Source organism: Seriola aureovittata, chromosome 4 (assembly GCF_021018895.1).
Source record: "Seriola aureovittata isolate HTS-2021-v1 ecotype China chromosome 4, ASM2101889v1, whole genome shotgun sequence".
NCBI classification, from domain to species: domain Eukaryota; kingdom Metazoa; phylum Chordata; class Actinopteri; order Carangiformes; family Carangidae; genus Seriola; species Seriola aureovittata.
In genome coordinates, this window is record NC_079367.1 from 7030007 (window position 1) to 7048891 (window position 18885).

An 18885-nucleotide genomic window follows, 5' to 3' on the forward strand; every position below is an offset into this window, starting at 1 on the left:
CTCTGCAAAGATCGCCTCTCCTCTTATGATCCGATGATGACTCAAGCTTTCATCGGTGCCCTGCTTTCACTTATTAACCCAGGTTGTAAAAATGTGTGTGTGTGTATGTGTGTGTGCTCATACGTCCTCACAAGGACACAACAATGGCACAAATCCAAAGTCTGGACCATTTAATTTAATCTCTTTTGAGGCCTGAAGCTTTTACTTTTAGATTTTTACTCACAAGTCCCTCATTAAAACGCCTCTGAATAGAATATGAGGTGTTGAATATTGGCGTCGCTTTTTATGGCACAGTGATTATAATCGCTGTAGGTCTCTGCAGCACCTGTGTGGCTTTGCTGATGTCTCGGTCTCAGACTATGATGAATGCAGCTTCAGGGCAAATCACACATCAAGAGGAGTGAGAAGTAGAGAGGGGAAAGGAAGATGACGACCTGACAAGAAGGTGAGTTTTACTCGTTAAAATGTACCTGTATATGGGAGTTTTCACACATTGGATCCAAATCACCTTCACACACACACACACACACACACACACACACACACACACACACGAGGGGAACTGCATGGATATAAACCAGTGTTATTATTTGTATGTTTTCTACCTCACTGTTTCCTCGTATCAGAGCTGTATTCAAACACAACATTTCCTACTGCTGCTGCTGTTTCTAGGCCTGAACAGATATTCAATAATATCGAATATCACAATATTTCCTGCCATATACGATATTTTTCATAATTCTTTTTTTTTTTTATAAAATATTATTGTCAACCAACTCACTTGTGTTAGAGCTTTCTGGCTCAAACTATCATCAGTTAAAAGTAACTGACCTCTTTGTTAGAACAATAAGTGTTTGGCTGCACTGGGACACGTCAGCTGCTTTATTTCTGACCAATAAGCCGCTCGACAAGTCGCCATTTGCTGTCGTATTAAACCGCACCACCGCACTTCATCTGAAGGATTATAACTTTGAGGGAGAGAGAAGAAGCGTTTGGAAAGATTCTGCGTCAGTCGGGTAGAGACAGAGAGACAGAGAGAGAAAGTACTGGAGCTCGTACATGTGGTAACTCTATCCCAGGCGTCCCTGCTCCTCTCACCCCTGGACGTCATGATCTCTGGTGAACTATTGTTTCACACATCTCCTCAGAAAGCAAAGAAAACTGCAGCTGTGTGTGTGTGTGTGTGTGTGTGTGTGTGTGTGTGTGTGACCAATACTCTTTGCTGTGACTTTCCTACGCTGCACTTTCTCACCTGTCAATCAAACAGTAAGGAGCGGCCTTCGGATCTGTTGACTTTGGATTTTCTGATAACAAACTTTTTGCTCTCGCGTGTTCAGGCTTCTCAGCCGATTCCGCTCATGCAAAAAAAAAAAAAAAAAAAAAAAAAAAAACCGTCCGGTTCTATTTCTTGATCCAAACACGCTGCTGTTGCTGCAGCTGGACACATACGAGACGTACGACTTCCTGTGCAGCAGAGATATTCTTTTCCTGGGAAAGAATTACCAGAGAGCAAGTGTTTGTTAAAGGAATTCATCATCTGGGAGCAGGTTAAATCTCCGTGAGGAGGAGAAGAAACTCTGCTTCTTTTACATTAAGGTGTCACGGTTTATTACAGAACCCTCCAAATATTATGGCGCCTGGGAGGAAAGAAACCAGAGACGTAACTCCTCACCTCTTCCCTCTCTTCACGTTCTCTCTCTCATTCACTTTTCTTCCTCGCTTGAGCCTCTTGACCCCCCCCCCCTTTCTCGCTCTCTCCATTACTTCATTGTTTTCCAATGCTGCTTTCACTGTTTGGCTTTCCTGCGTGTAACGCCGCACAAACCGGACCTCCACCCGGTCTCAGGAACACACCAAGTATGTGCCTGTACCCGCTTCCTACATGTCGTCATGTTTTTCCAAAATCCTGCTCAGCAAACAAGTAAGCGTGGAGCCAGGTTCGCAGGAGGGGAGACCTGGAGAGAGGACGGAGTCTCCGCTAAGATGTCTACGCCCTCGAGTGTGTGACTCAAAGGGAGAGTCTGATAGCAGGTAGCAATAAACATTAAACTGATGTCCACCTCTCTCATCGTTCATCTGCTCCAACATGGACCAGCTCATCCACACTGAAACAACAAAGTCCTGCAGAGATGACGACATGAGCATCATTTGAAATGTGGACCCCTCTCGTCTGTGGGTCCGCCACTTTGGTGCAGAATGAAATGGGATGCATCGTCATGAAATGTGGTGCAGACGTTCGCGGTCCCCTGGTGACGCCCTTCGCTTTTCACTCATCAAGTCAAAGTTTCAGTTCGTCCAATACTTTGGTTTATGACCAAATACCTGCAAAAACTGATTCCCATGAGCCTCAGCTGTACTTTGTATTTGGTGCTAATAGGCAAATGTTATGCCAACACACTGAACGGCCTCACAGAGCTCACAGCTACCAGCACTGCTGCAGACTCTCTACTTCAACTCTGAGGGATAGAAACATGTTTTTCTACTGAACAGAAGAAGAAGCTACACTTTTCAAAATCTTTTCCTCACTAAAATAAAGTCTAAACTTTGACAAATTATGATTTTAAGTCAGAAACCGTTTAAAGAGCAGACATTCGATGCCAGCTTGGGCCTCGGCAGTTTTTGAAAGTGTGCTGTGGAAACATTTTGGTCAGTAGTGAAAAGTACTGAGGCTCTAACCTCAGCGTGTGTGCACACTGAGATCGTGTACTTGATGCTATTTAACTTTGCCTCATTTCAATCGTTGTTATCTTGAATCTCACTTCCTCTCCCTGTGTTTTCTTTGAACCAATTCTTCACATGTTTATTTTCCTCTCTCCTCCTTTCAGTCTCTCAGTTAGTCCAACGACAGATTGAAACGAGCGGCCACACCTGAGAGGAGCAGAGAACGGGGGGAGAAAGCAGAGGGATTTGATCATCCAGCCGGCCGCTGAACAATAGCAGCTCTCTCCTTGACCTTTACATCGCCCCTGGGTGCACTCGCACAGCTCAGATGTCACGCTGTTTATGTAAACCTCATCTAACCTGCTGCTCTCAGTGCCCGGTGCGGTGCACGTGACGGGAGCTCGGGCGGTTAAAGGTGAGAGTTTTAAGACTGGATCATCACATAATCTGCGTAAACCTCGATTGAGAGACAATTAATATTCATTGGTCAGTATCAAATACCAATCTAATCAATCAGCTTTACTGAACTCTACAGACGCCTGTCAACAGAGAGCATTCGTTTTCTGGGTAGTGTCTCAAAAAAATCCTCGTGCAATCAACTTTTCTACACTCTAATTTTGCCGTTTGTCTCCATGGCAACTGTAATTAAAAGACAGCTGTGGATCCTGCAGGTTTTCCAATCAACTCCACTTGTATACTGATATTTTTTAGTCTGTTGAACTCTAGTATCATAGTGCTGGAAAATCTTTTTATATGCATTAAGTTTAAACTACGTTTGAATTAATATTTGTTTTACTTCTAACAATTCAGAGCTGGAAACAACATTTTGAACCAAAATTAAAACAAAAATCCACAATTTTGACAATCAATCAATCATTTAAGTTATTTTTCAAGAATAAAATTGGAAAAATTTGTTGGTTCAAGCTTCTCAAGTGTTGGTGGGAAAAAAAAAAAATCATAGATAAACTTTTTTTGTCCCTTTAAAAACATTTTTGGGTGACACACGGCCACATACAGCAGACCTACATGCAGTAGGATTCACAGAGCTAATAAACATATCGTGCTCCGGAGCGTTTAAACCAACTGGAGTTAAATATTTGTGCACGTAAAAGATCCCGGTCAAATATGCAGAGTGGAACGGAGGAGAGCAGCAGTCAGTTTTGTTATAGAGATGATTTGTTGTGATGAAAACCACGTGACTGAGGTGTGTGGTTCTGATGAAGCTGCTCGCAGATTGTTTTGCTCTTTTTTTTCTACATTTTTCCACAATGAATCAGTTCAGTCTGGCACCGATTTCCCTCCTTCCCTCGTCCGTTCTGCACGAGCTGGTAGAAAGAAAGGGGCATGAACTGAAGAAATACTGATTCAGTCTTGAAACATGAATGTTACCCGTGAGGTCGCTGATCGTGGCCTGTTTGATGGAACCACAGGTCAACCACAGGCTTCCTTAAACGAGGAAGTGGTCAGCAAAACATAACAGCACACATCCATAGGTAACTTTCTGTCAAAATCTGATCACACCAGAATATATCTGAGCAGTGTTTACAGGATACAGCCTTATTGACATTTTGATTACGATTACCATGGAAACGCTCGTCCAGACTCAAGAGGAGCAGTCAGACGGGGGGGGGGCGAGCTCGCTGAGGCTGCAGAGATCGACCCGCCCGCCTGAGGACATGTGGGCCAAAACAACACAGGCAGCATGGAGTGTGTTTAACGTCGGTCACAACGTCACTAAAAGACCCACGAAATTCACTACTTTCATGCATTCCAGTCATCTCTGGGAGTGGCGCTCTATAGCTTACCCTGAACTTTGATCTCCGTGGGGAAGGGGGGGGGGGGGGGCAGGGAGAGAGTGAAAAGACAACATCCCAACTGTGGACTCACATTTTTCTCACCGCTATCATGTCATGTCATTGATCACAACCATTAAATAATAAAAGGGACAATTCGGCAACAGTAAAAAAGTAGATGCATCATCCTTTCTATATATATATATATATATATATATATATATATATATATATATATATATATATATAAAACACCTAAAAGTTCCTGTAAATACAAGCTGTGCTACTCTCATATTAAACAGATTTCATTCATCCATACTGGACCGGCAGCTGAGTTTCACCTATGACCAGCAGCTTAACTATAATAGCTCAACCATAAACCGACATGAATCCTTTACACTGCCACCTCTACTTTTAACCTTCGAATCACATATTAATCATTATGTATGAGACATTTATGAGTCAGTTAATCAGTCTGAAGGAATTTAGCAGCTCTGTAACCGACCCGATCCCAGTGATACTCTGTGGAGAGAAAGCTTTGAGGTGTTCAACTCTTTAGGTTTGTATTCCAGGTTCAATAAACCGGCTTCACTGAGCCATTCAGGAGCTTTTCACGTGTCACACTTCATTATAACTCAGTCGTGACGAGCTCTGGAGAGTGACGGCCTGAGGAGGGTGAGGCGAGCCCGACACAAACTACCTATCGAACTGAATTCAGATGCGCAGTGATGACAGCTGCTGCAGGAGTCTCGCAGTGCGTTGTACCGTCCTGACAAAAAGGTGTCAGTCCTCCATCTCCCTCCTCCACACACACACACACACACACACACACACACACACACACACACACACACACACACACACCCACACACACACACACACACACACACACACACACACACACACACACACACACACACACACACACACACACACACTGCTGTTAAAGGAGCAGAGGAAGCTCGTAAAGCTGATCAGATCCTTATGGATGCACAGGCATGTGCCAGAATGTGGAGAGGGAGAGAGTTGTACACAAGTTCAACTGCTGAAGAATGACAACGCAGCGGCAGAGAGGATCCACCATCATCATCATCATCTTCATCATCATTATCATCACTGAGACTTCAACACACACTTTTTTCATTAACACACTCACTCTTACTCTCCGTAAATGCCAAAGAATGCTGCCTGGCCACACAACACCACCATGTGATTGCCTCGCCCCGGGGCGGTAAAAACACACACACACACACACACACACACACACTCACTCACACACAGCGATGAGGACACACCTACTCGGATATCAAATAGATGCAATTACAAATATATGTAACATCAGTTTGACAAATACGGAGTCAAGGTGCAGACGGATGCTGAGATGAAGGAGATTAAAAACAGACGTGAGAGGTGAAGAAACCCACAACCTCTCTCTCTCTCTCACCTGCACGTCTTACCTGTGTCCTTGAAGTTCAAGAGCATGCCGTCAAGGTTTTTCAAACGCCCATTACTAATAAAGCAGTTCCTAAAAGTGTCCAATAAACTCCATCCCCCCACTTCAGCAGCCTGAGCGAGAGCAAATCCACTTCGAACGTAGCTCCTTACCTTTCACACTCTCCGATGCAAACCTGCACGAGAAGATTCATTCTTCACAGACACTAAAGCCATAAAAAAAACAAACCCTGTCCTGATTCTCCACATTCTGCAGGACAGACGTGAGGCTGGGTGTCTTACCAAAGGTCTGTACTTCATGGCTCCTGCCCTGCTCTCGACTGATCTGGACAGGGGATTTTTTTTTTTCTTTTTCTCCTTCGTTTCCACCGAGCCGATAGTCCAGCTATAAGAATATGGCCTCCAGCGCCGCGTCACGACCACTATTTAGCCGAGAGTTTGTTTTTAGAAGCTCTCCCCTCCGTCCTGAGAGCCAGCTGCCATAGCTTCTCCTCTTACTGCTGCTCACACACGCCTCACGCACACACCTCACTCTCTCTCTCGCTCTCAACCACTCAGTTCACCCACTTTTCTTCTTCTGTCCCTCCTCCCTCTCTCCAGAGGAAATAGTCCCCATGTTGGGTGACACATAAAGCCCCCCCCCCTTCCTTCACTCTCTCTCTGTGCCTTTTTTCCCTGTCGCCCTCTCCTTAATCCAACAAGCACTTTTAACTTTAAACTTACCATAGTTCCACTTTTCTCTCCCTTAAAAGAAGGGATACGGTATAAGAGAGATAACTCATCACACACACACACACACACACACACACACACACACACACACACACACACACACACACACACACACACAAAAAGGATGAGAGAGGAAAAATGTGTCCTGATGCCAAAGGGGGTAAAGAGTGTGTGTGTGTGCATCCGAGCGTGGTTATGTGAAAAAGGGAAACTCTTAAGTAGTAAATGTACCATGAGCCAATAAGTAATCATCCGTCTGAGCCAAAACAGTTTCCTTTTCCTTCCCTCCTCCATCTTTTCCTCCTCCCTCGCTCCCTCTCTTCCCCTCTCTGAGATTTACAAGCTGAAGCAGAAACCAGACGAGCAGCCAACAGTCCCACTGTCATAAATACAGCTGCTGATGCTCTCTTACACACACACACACACACACACACACATACACACACACACACACACACAGACACACACACAGACACACACATATACAATGATGCACGCGTGCATGCACAAGGACTTTGCATCATTAGTGCAATATCATTACAGAGAGTGTAATTACTCCAGACCAGTGTTGCACACACACACACACACACACACCTTCTCGCTGCAGATCAAAGGCCTCAGCAGTCTAATGCATCTGCTTGTTAACACTAATAAAAAGTGACATGTTACAGGCAATGGGCGTGTGTTCCTGAGAACAAAGAGGAAGACAAGTTTCCCCTACAGTCGCCGGATTAACACTCAGACATTAATAAAGGTTCGTATCGTGTCCACCTACTTCAGGTTTAGGACACGTGAGATATTAAAGTAGAGCAACAGTTTTAGGAAATACATTTATTTGCTTTCTTGACAAGAGTGAGATGAGGAGCTGAAGCTGGAGACGATACGATTAGCTTAGCTTAGCTTAGCATAAAGAATGGAAGCAGGAGGGGGAGAGCCAGTCTGATCTGATTCTGTCCAAAGACGAGTTGCAGTTGTGGGTGTCATGTGCTTTAGTATGGGACAGAGCCAGGCTAGCTGTTTATGCTACGCTAAGCTAACCGCCTCTGCTTGCAGCTTGATATTCAATAGACAGTGGTATCAATCTTCTCATCCAGTATGTGTTGAACTATTCATTTAATGTGTTTTCATTAAAATGCAAAAGAGAGATAGAAACACTGAAATAAAAAAAGCTAATTTATGGGAAGAAGTGAAACCAAAGGATGTATTTTTGGACAAAGTGGGACATTCGGGTCTTTGGAGGAAGAGGCTACAAGCTGCTGCTTCAAAGGGCAGAACAACAGCAGGAAAGCCGGGTTTTATAGGCCTCATTAGGGGCGACTTGCTCCTTCCTGAGGATCTAAAGAGAACAGGACCATAATGAAATAGTGGCTGCGGGTCCTCTATGTGTCTAGGTCCGTGTCAGCCATCCTCAACTTCTGCCTCCACCAACCTGCAGAAGTCAGATGTTATACCAGTGCTGTGCCGAGTCCAGTAGAGATGAAACGGTATAAAACTTCAATATTACCCAGGTTTAAATACCTGCTGAGTTGGATTTTGACCGACACAAAACAAACCTGTGAGATAAATGAACCACAGTATTTCACCACGGTAATCGACCACGGTTATAGTGATAATTCAAGTGATTTAGCGTGATAGCGGTCACTGTTTCATCTCTAGTGTCCAGTACGGTTTCTAATATGATTTAAAAAAAAAAAAAAGGAGCTGGAGGAGAAGTAAGAGCGAAGTTGGAAAGTTTAATTCCTCCGAGCTGCCGTCACCGTTCCTCATTATCTCTATCTCCCTCAGTCGGCTCTGCAGCTCGCAGCGCTCGGGTGAAGTCTTCGCCAAGGTCAAAACTTCTATTCACACTCCTCCATATTAGAAGAAAAAGATTGCTCAGTTTTAATTTATTATCATTATTATTGTCATTCATAGTGGATAGTTACAGCAGGAAAAAGCTTCAGTTTGCTCAGTCACAGACAAAGCAGGTGAAACTTCCTTCTCTTATCAAAACGGGACAATACAGGGAGAACACACCCTGGGAAAACAACTGAACACACACACACACACACACTCCTCCACACCGCCCTCTTCTGGCCGCCCCTCCACTAAATGAAACTAAATAAGGAGCTATTAAGTTTTTGCTGAGGCAGACATCAAAATGCCTGAAAATAACTCCTGAAAATAACTCCATCCTCGTCTCTCCCCCGCGTCTTCGAGCGGGGCGTGAAGAGAAAACACACACACACTTTCTACAGGGCACAGCGGTGTCTGTGTCAGATATCAACCTTCGTTTGATGCCCTCCTTCCTCTCAGCCGTCTCTCTCTCTTTCTCTCTCTCTTCATTGCCAGTATAATCAGAGCCCCTGCTGCAGGAATCTGAGTAATGTTTTCCAGACGATCTCTCTCTCCTTTCTGTGTGTGTGTGTTTGTGTGTGTGTCTCTCTCTCACCACAGTGTGAGAATACACCGGTCAGACAGCAGGAAACAGGCACAGATACAGGAGAAGATAGAGGGTCAGAGCTGTTTAACACCCAACATATCAACCACGTTCACCTGTTTATTCATGTGTGTTAATGTCTCTGTGCTGAAAGTGACTTTTGGCGAGTGAGCAGCAGACTGTAAAGGTGTGTGTGCCTCAGTGTGTGTTTCTGCAGGCTCATGCTGAGGCAGCATATTTGTGCCGAGCTGGAGGGAGGAGGGGCTGGATCTGACCACCAGTATCTCCCTCAGCTGTCAGACTTTAACCCTTTCTTATCCACTTTCTTATCCGAAAATACCACCATCAAAGCTCGACCTCCCTGAGCTGGAATAGACACTAAATAGATTAGAATAGCATTAAACAGCAGATTCAACATGCATATTATATATATGTATATACTGAAGAAAAATATAACCAAAAATCTGTGTTTCTCCCATTTTTCATGAGTTGAAATAAAAGATCTAAGACTTTTTCTAAGCAAAAAATGCACATCTGAAATCCACGCGTCAGTGCCTAATACATGTATACATATACTTTATTTAATCAGGAATTCACACTAAGATCTCAATTTACAAGTGAGACTTGAGTACAGGAAAATAAAATAAATAACCAAAAAAAGTACCATTAATGGCAGAAATACAAATTTTGAGCAATTTAAATTAAACATTCAGATTTGTAATCATACAAACAAGTGGACATGTGTGTATTTAAATGCATTAAGATACACAACCAGGTAGACAATAAGATCATAACTGCAAGTTAGAAAAGAGATTAAGTAAAATTAAGTAAATTTAAACTTATTTTTTTCAAAATAAGACTACACATTTTAAAGTGGCCTTTTATTGTGACCATCCCGATGCACACCAGGACAATAATCATGCTGTGTAATCAGCATCATGGTGTGCCACACCTGTCAGGTGGATGGATGAAACAATCATTAACACGGATTTAAACACATTTGTGAATAAGATTTGAGAGAAAAAAAAAAACTTAGATCTTTAATTTCACCTCATGAAAAATGGGTTTGTGTTGCATTTATATATTTTAGTTCAGTATAAATTTACAACAGATTATCCTCTGCCTAATGACTCTCTGGCAGCTGATGCAGCATCTGCCTCTCCTCCCACACACTGCCTGACCGCCTTCGGCCTGCACACACATTAACTAAAGAGACACAATACACCGTATTCAATCTGTCCTTTATAACTCTGAGGCAACAAATGATATGATATAAAGGCATAAAGCCATGGAAACAATGCAAACATTGTTTTATATCTGGCCATTTGGCCGTCGGAGGAGCTTTTCAACAACAGGCTGTGGTGATAAATGTGTCAGAGCAGGTGCATCGAATTTGTTATTATATTTACATAGGAATGTGTTTTTTTTTTTCAGTGCACGTCTGAGGTCACCGAGGGTTAATTACCACATATTCTATGGGTGTGTTTATATGTGTGTGTTAGGTCTTTAGAAGAAGCCAAAACTTTCCTATTGAAACCACACACTCACACACACACCAAATTAAACATTGTGTTGTTTTGTTTGAGGGAAGGGAAAATAAAAGCTCAAATCCCACTGACCACTTTCAGGCAAATGCATGTGACTTCGACTCCGTGGGAAATCAGAAATGGGAACTTGACTTTCGCCTCCTGCGCCCTCCCTCTCTCTCTCCTCTCTCTCTCTCTCTCTCTCTTCTCCCCTCCCCTTAAATTCCTCTTTCCTCTTTCACTTCCGCTCCAGAAAAGTTTGTTCAGAATGATCTTGGATATATATAGAAATTTTCCACTCTCCCTCCGTTGAAATAAGGCTTGGGAACATGCCATCATGTAGCATCACGCCTCACTAATCAGTCATATTATGATTATTATTAGGGGCCAATACCAAACTGCACTGGTAAGGCTTGGCTCATCTGCATTAGTTAGTCCTCTCTTCTTGAAGCTTTAGCCACTGCAGCTAAAGACTGTGCAGTGTTGTAATGTTGTAATGTTGTGTAATCCCTTCCTCTCTAACATCACCCCGTGCCATCTCGTCTTCGGCTCATTCATTCATCATATGGGCAGGAAACTACAATGCAATTAAACTAAAGAATGTCTGCAGCAGTTGCTCCGTGTAAACAAAAGACAACTGTTTCCACACATGACCAAATATTGCTCGATAAGTTTGTGCCATGTGACGTGCCACATGTGCAACACACCCTAGGTGGACACGCTAATGCTAAATATGTTGAGTATGTTAAGTATGTTCTTTCTTCATTCAACAAATCGTCAGTCTAAAAATATGTGAAGCACAGATGCACAGAGGCATTTCGGAGAGAGAATCAGTATCTTCAGATAAAAAGCTGATTAAGTTGGATTGGTGTATTCCTAATGAACGTCACCAGCCAGTGTCGTACAACTTATTGAAATCTCTAGAGTTTTTGACCATCAGTAGCACTATAGAGCAGTGCTTTGTATCACACACACTAGGGCTGCGCGATCAATCGAAATATAATTGAATGACCAATATCCAAATCGCAGGAGCTGCAGTAAGGTTTCAAATGCACCGACAAAAGTAGCGAAAAAGACGACTGCAAGCAAGTAAACATGAAGAAAACTCTTCTTTGGGGTCTTTGGGTTTGAGTGAAGAGCTCCATCATTATCCTCATGATAATTAAATTGTATTTCGGAGGGTAGAGGGAGTTTTTTTCGTTGTATAAAAATGATAAAAAGTTAAAGACAGTGAATACAACATGTGCTAAAAGAAATCCTGCCTTCAAACAGTTAAAATCAGTGAAACTCTCGTGTGAGCAGCTGTAGGTCAATCATTGCTGAGAGGCTTTTGGGATGAGCTCCGCACCACTGCTGCACTGTTGCATCACACTGAGAACAGCCCTCATCATTCATTTTCAGCCTTTGCTAATGGTTTCATCAGACTGACAAATCCTAAGTGCTGAGGACACTGATATATGACATCAGCGATACAATATGGGATCAGTCCTTGTTGCTAAATCGCACACAAAAAAACCCAAATTCATCTTAGCCGCCATCATTAGCCTGAATGAGAATAACAAAGTAAAGATAGGAAGTTTGGAAAAGTTTGCACAGAAAATGAATAAATAGATGTTTAGATTTGGTTTCACTGGTTAAACAGAAACATTCCTGTACAGAAATATCAGACATACATATGGTCTCTATGATGACCGCACCCGTCTCCATTACTGTATCCTGAAGAATCACTTCACAGGCTCCGGTCCCATTGGGCAGAGTTACGCTAGCAGCTGGCTCCCAACCAAAAGCAATATGTCCGCTGCTCTGAGCTGAGCTATAAGTAATGCTAAAGGAACATGGGGGAATCTGGCTTGTTGGTCATGTTAGCAGTTATGTGATGAGAGACTGACCAACCATCTATAAGAACACCCCGTCCCCGGTGGATCGTCGGCTTAAGGGCCTCGACGCCGGCGCGTAACCGTGTGAAATAAAGCATAAGAAGAGGTGGTGTCATCTACTCTACAATCCCCTGCTTGTGTGTCTTTCTCTGTTTATGTGTATTGTTACGTTCCAGCAGGCCTGGCTTTTCTTCCTGACACTGCGCAGTTCCTTCGACATTAACAGAGCCGCTCTTGTAAATCGGCGCTAATACAAGTCGTTAAAATAGCTTCGACAATAAATATTACGTGAACTTTTTGGCCTCTCTTTGCTGTGTAGTACAACTGTCAGGACAAGAGCCAGAGGGGGATCAAACCTTAATCCGCTGGCTACAAATCAAGAGAAGAAGAAAAAAAAAGAAAAATGCAAAGTGCCCCTTTGAACCGTTAAATGCCTGTTTCAAGCTGCTGTAAATCTGCATGTTTCTCCCTCGACTTAAACACATTCACATTAAACAAGGTCTTGACATTAGCCAGACTGTCATGCCCTCACCTTTCACTTTCCCTCCCTCACACACTCTTCTTTCCCTTTTATCACTTTTTCAGTACTCAAAATTTTCATTTACACACACACACACACACACACACACACACACACACACACACACACACACACACACACACACACACACACACACACACACACACACACACACACACACACACACACACACACACACACACACACGCTGAATAACGGTGCATAATACCAACTATTTAAAACAAAAGTCCTGCATCAGCCTTTAATGGAAATATCAGCAAATCCTCAGAGGGCTGCTTATCAATTATATAAAAAAAAAATGTCAAGAAGGAAGGAAGAGAGGAGGAGGAGGAGGAGGAGTGGGGATCTAAGATTGGCAAATGAGGCAAGAGACCAAAGAGAGTGAGACAAAAAAAAAATGAAGAGAAAAAATAAATGGCAGTGAGCGCAGGGCGGCTGTGATGTCAGAGCAAAAGAATGTAAGCCATGTGGGCGGCGAACAAGTCTGGAAACAGACGAGAGGGCAGAAGAGAGAGAGAGGGAGAGAGAGATACACGATGAAAGAGAAGTATCAAAAAAGATAAAAAGAGGATGTGAGAAAGGAAGTTGGTGACATGGTAAAAGTTTGACAGCGAAAAGATATTAAGATATTAAATTAGAGTGAATGAGTGAGTGAGTGAGTGAGTGAGTGAGTGAGTGAGTGAGTGTGTGTGTGTGTGTGTGTGTGTGTGTGTGTGTGTGTGTGTGTTCTCTGACATAACTCGCGGCCTGCCAGCTTATGGTGGCCCAGCACTATATTGACACAAGGGGTTTCCCAGGGGCCAAATACACTCAGTCAAACTGTTCCCGTTTCTCTCAACCTACTTAGCATGCCTCTCTTGATGCCCTCACCCCTGTGGGTTAAGTGAATCACCACAGCGTGTGCGTGTGTGTGTGTGTGTGTGTGTGTGTGTGTGTGTGTCCATGTGCACCAGACCATAGCAGAGCACAGATGTTCCACTGTGAACAGATGTGACACCGAGAGACATGAGAGTAAAGCAACAGGTTTGAAATCAAGTAAATAAGTGAAATCGAGTCGTAGTTTTTGTTCATTTCACAAACACACACACACACACACACACCAAATATGGAGACACTCCCTGTCCTTCACACACACACTCACACACACTTTTCCACTGTGGCAGCACTTTGGTCGTGCAGGCATTTCCTAAAGAGTCTAGCGTCTTCCATAAAGCCACGATCCTCGGCTGAACTGAGCGCGGCTTGAATCAGACGAGGTTTTTCTCTGTGCGGATGAATGGAGGTCGGCCGTGCGTCCATTCACTGCTTCTTCTATGGAACTGTTACACTCATAATAAGCTCTGACATGAGGATGACAACACCGTGCTCTAAATTAACACCTTATTTTATACTTGGGGGTCCAAACTATGAAGTCCAAGAACTGTCTGTGGAGCTCGATGATAAAACTGTGGCGAGACATAGATCAGAGGAAGGGTATAAACTATATTTAAAGCTCTGAGTTTTCCCAGGCGCCCAGGAACCTCAATGATTGTGAAATGGAAGAAGTTAAAAAACCACCATTAACCGGACAAGAGGGTTCTTGGTCAGGGAGGTGACCAATAACCCAACGGTCACTCTGCTTCAGCTTCAGGAGTCGAGAAGTCTGAGGAGGCGAGAGAAAACCACCTCCACCATGTCTTTGTGGAAACTACCGCTGGGGCACCAACATCATAACTTCAAATCCAGCATATGAGATGTTTTGTTTAAATTATTACTTACAGCAGCAGAGAACATCACTACTACTAAACAACTCTGGGCCTCATTCACCAATATCTTATTAAGTATTTTCTTAAATTAATAAAAATAAAGTTGTTCTTAAGAAAACTCTACGTCAGATTCATGAACGTGTTCTTAAACCGCAGATTTGTGCGCACCTGTGTTCTTAGATTGATGAATGCCACTCTCCTCGTAGACTGAGAGCGCGTGCCAGTTGGCCCTAATTAGCAAATAAAACGCCCGAAAATGACGTTAAAAAGTGCACGAGACCGAGAGGGTCGTGTGCAGACACAGACAGAAGTCACAGAGAGATACCTTAAGGGAAAGTTGAGAAAATGCAGAAAGGAAAATCTAAAGACGAAGCCCAACGTCCTGGTACAAACCAGTACAAACAGAAAACTTATATTTTACATCAACTATGTCGTCTGTTTGCTAATGATAAGTCTAAACCATAAACTAACACAACATCATGTCTTTATTTTCATGTGTTAATGTTAAGAAATGAAAGTAAACGCAGACACACACTCTGCTCTCTCACTGTCATCAGGGCAGGTGGCGACTTGCCGAGGGAAGGAACTCAAAGCATTGGGAACATTCTGCCTCTCCCACCCCCATCCCTCCCGTTTCTACCTACAGTGCACGTCTTCCCTGCTGCTGCCTCTACTCTCTCTCTCTCTCTCTCTCTCGTCGCTCATCACCTCTCTGTCCATTCATCTCCACCTGTCTCTAACTCTATCACTTTTCTTTCCTCTGCTCTTTCTACTCTCCCTTTTCCAGCCCTCTTTATCTTCCCTTCCACGTCTCTCCTCCTGCCCTATGGACCGAGGGCCTCTCGGTCTTATTTTATCCACAGCAGGCCTTATATGGAGAGGAGCTTTGGCTGTAGGTTAAAACAATGGTGGCCTGCCTACACCCTGCCGTCCTGCCCGTGATACAGACCACCACAATAGACTCACACAGGCTCATTACAGCGATGCCAGTGACCAGTCTGAACCTTTAACAGCTGATATTGGGTCTAATAAACTATATGCCTTTCAATTCAACTAGTTAAATAACCAAAAAAGTGCTTTTACTATAATAGAACTTGGATATTCCCCTGTCAGTCAGTGTATTCTGATAAATATGTAATGAAAGAGAGGATAAGACTTTAGCTAATAAACATTCATCCTGCCTTAAGAACCTGCTGACAGCCCGAAAAGACATGAAATAATATGTCTCTCAGTGGAGTATTATTGTCTCGTAAAGGTCTAAAGGCTTTTTTACAACCTCTCTAACATCAATAAAATGATCTTATTATATGAAATATATCTGTTTTCTGTCATTTCAAATTAAAAGTTGGGATATTTCCCTTAAAAGAAAAAAGAAGCGTATAAACACTTGCAAGTATTCCTTCCACCGCTTCCTCGTCCTTCCTTTCACACTAACTAGTTGAACGAATGACAGACGTACGGTGGCCCCTGAGAGCTCAGTGCACTGCAACTAAAGACGACACATGCAAATAAACACAAACAAATGAAGAAAAAATCTTAATCGATTTGACAAGAACACGTGTGCAACATTTAGATAAAAACAAGCTGCAAACTGAGATAACTCGACCAAAACACAGAAACGAGCCGCGAACACGTGAGAGGAAGTCTAAATGCTGCACGTCTGGTCAAATTAATGAAGAAGTTTCCTTCATTTGCTTGTGTTTTGTCTTTTTGAATGTGTTTTTCTTCTGCCGCAGACCACTGAGCTTTCACGGCCGGCATGCAGACAACAATGTGCGGCCACGATTGTTTGGAATGCACAAAGTAAATAAGGAAGTGTTTCATCAGAAATGACTGACTAAGACATTCGTGGGTCCCATCAACACACACCCAAGCTCACAGTTATTGAACAGCATTAAAACAGCTTGAACTAATTTCCAAACAGTAAATTTCCTGTTTACTCCCTGCACTTCCTCTTTACTGATTAGACATTAATAACGGCTGAGCCCTGCGACAAAACAAAACAAGACCGTTTCAACAAACAGACACACTATTTTAAATACTTTTCATTACTTCTGTTTCCTCTAATGTCATTTTGAAGATTTTTTTATTTCCCTTTCCTCACACCCATTTACTCTATTTTTCTGTCCTTGGGGGCGTTAATCTGTAGTTGAGATAACATGCAGCAGCTATGCTCCTGCAACGAAGAAGAGGGGGTTGTACACCTGCACACACAGAGTCATATAAGTTCAGCTGTCTATACACAGAGGAGGCTGAGTGGAACATATACTGGTTAGAAAGGATGGGAGGGGAGGTGAGGCCTTTTTTGCTGGAAAGATGGAAACACGTGAAAATGAAAGTCAAAAGATTTGAAAAGGAAATGTGACAGTTTGGAAAGATGGCTCCTGAGAGGCCATCGGTTTCTCATTAAAGAGCTGTTGACATGTCAGCATCCACCTACATTAAACCTGACAAATGGACGGGAATTTATACGCGAACTGCTTGAACCCTGAGAGGAATTTCTGGAGGGGAAAAAAAAAAAAACACAACAGGATCGCTCAGCAATTTGGTCGCACACACACTTCATTGCAACATCTCAGGAATCTTGTCCTTAGAGATTTATTACCAAGGTTTGGATGTACGCAACTGCTCTGAAGGAATGAACACACACACACACACACACAACACACACACACACACACACACACAAACAAAAATACAAACACACACACACACACACACACACACACACACACACACACACACACACACACACACACACACGTTGCATGCTGCAGCTTCTAGTGAAATAAAATCTGTGTCTGGAACCAGAAAAAATGACCCTGCAGCCAATTACCCATTATTGTTCAGGATGTTAGTCAGCCAGCAATGACCAGACAGCTACACATCCCTACACATACACACACACACACACACACACACACACACACACACACACACACACACACACACACACACACACACACACACACACACACACACACACACAAAAATACAAACACACACACACCATCCTCCCAGCTATCTCCCCATGATGTCATGATGGTACAGAGGCCTGCAGATAATGCCAACCCTCCTCAAATGCAAGACAGGATATCCCCCTGTGAATTTGAAGCTAAAAGTTGTTAAAGTGTGATTAACGCTGTGTAGATAAATGGTCGGATAAACAAGTTTACATTACCAGTAAAATTATACTCAATGACGCTGATGAGTAAGCACAGAAATTCAGTGAAACAACTTCTTAAGAATGTCCTCTGATGTTCACACCAGTACCACACCCGCAACTATTTAATTCCACAGGGGACGGATGTAAATGAACAGTTGTTCCAGCAGGATATTCCTCCACGCACGCACGCACAAACACACACACACACACACATGCGCGCACACACACACACACACACTTTAACTCCATCTAAACCACTTTTCATAGTCAGACTAGGCAGGGCCGTTGGGGTATGTTAGATAGTAAGCTTTGATTATTTGTGTTTGTTGAGGAGGTATGTGGTTCACAGCTGTGCAGAGCATAAAAATACATTAATTAAGAAACAGCTGGGGAATCCTGCTCGGCTGCGGGTTGAACATGCTGACCATGTACATTATTCTCGGTCGAATAACAGGTCTGTTTTTTATTTACCAGTAAACACGACTAAACATCTGCAGCTACGCTAGCAGCTCTTTGAGGCTGTACGCAGCCACAGCTGTGCTTTGACCTAATGCTGAAATCAGCATGCAACAGTTCACCATGACGACCAAAGCTAACATGCTGATGATCAACTATAGACACATGAAAGCCACTTGAAACTGTAAAAATCAAGGCCTTTAACATTTAATTTATGAATTTATGAAGCTTTTTCACAACCTGAGATAAGACAGGAGACTGATTACGTTAAGACTTTTAAAACTTGAGGAAACCCTGTGAGGCTTTTACCTCCAGAGCTGGACCTGCAGTCATGGAAAAGATTGTAAAGCAGGTGAACATTAAACTCCTGACCCAGATCGTGAAGCCACATGGTTTGCACAGGAGGGTAATGCAACATAAAAATAGGCACAAGTGAGACAGAGAGTGGTCTGATAAGGACTTCACATGGCACCATGACAGTCTCTCTAGTCAGGGGTGTGGCCCTGCTTTACACCAA

General features: G+C 43.1%; 1 protein-coding gene across 3 annotated transcripts in view; it reads right to left on the bottom strand.

Moving 5' to 3' along the window:
* Positions 1–18885, bottom strand: part of LOC130167526 (unconventional myosin-Ic-like) — a 57168-nt gene that overhangs the window by 23984 nt on the left and 14299 nt on the right. Inside the window, exon 1 of one of the 3 annotated variants that reach the window (XM_056373794.1) lies at positions 6189–6503. The exons of the other annotated variants lie outside the window; for them this stretch is intronic. Within the exon in view, the coding sequence (XP_056229769.1) occupies positions 6189–6206 (18 nt within the window). The 5' untranslated portion in view covers positions 6207–6503. Of the gene's footprint in view, positions 1–6188; positions 6504–18885 lie in introns of those variants that run through there. 3 annotated transcript variants of the gene reach the window in all.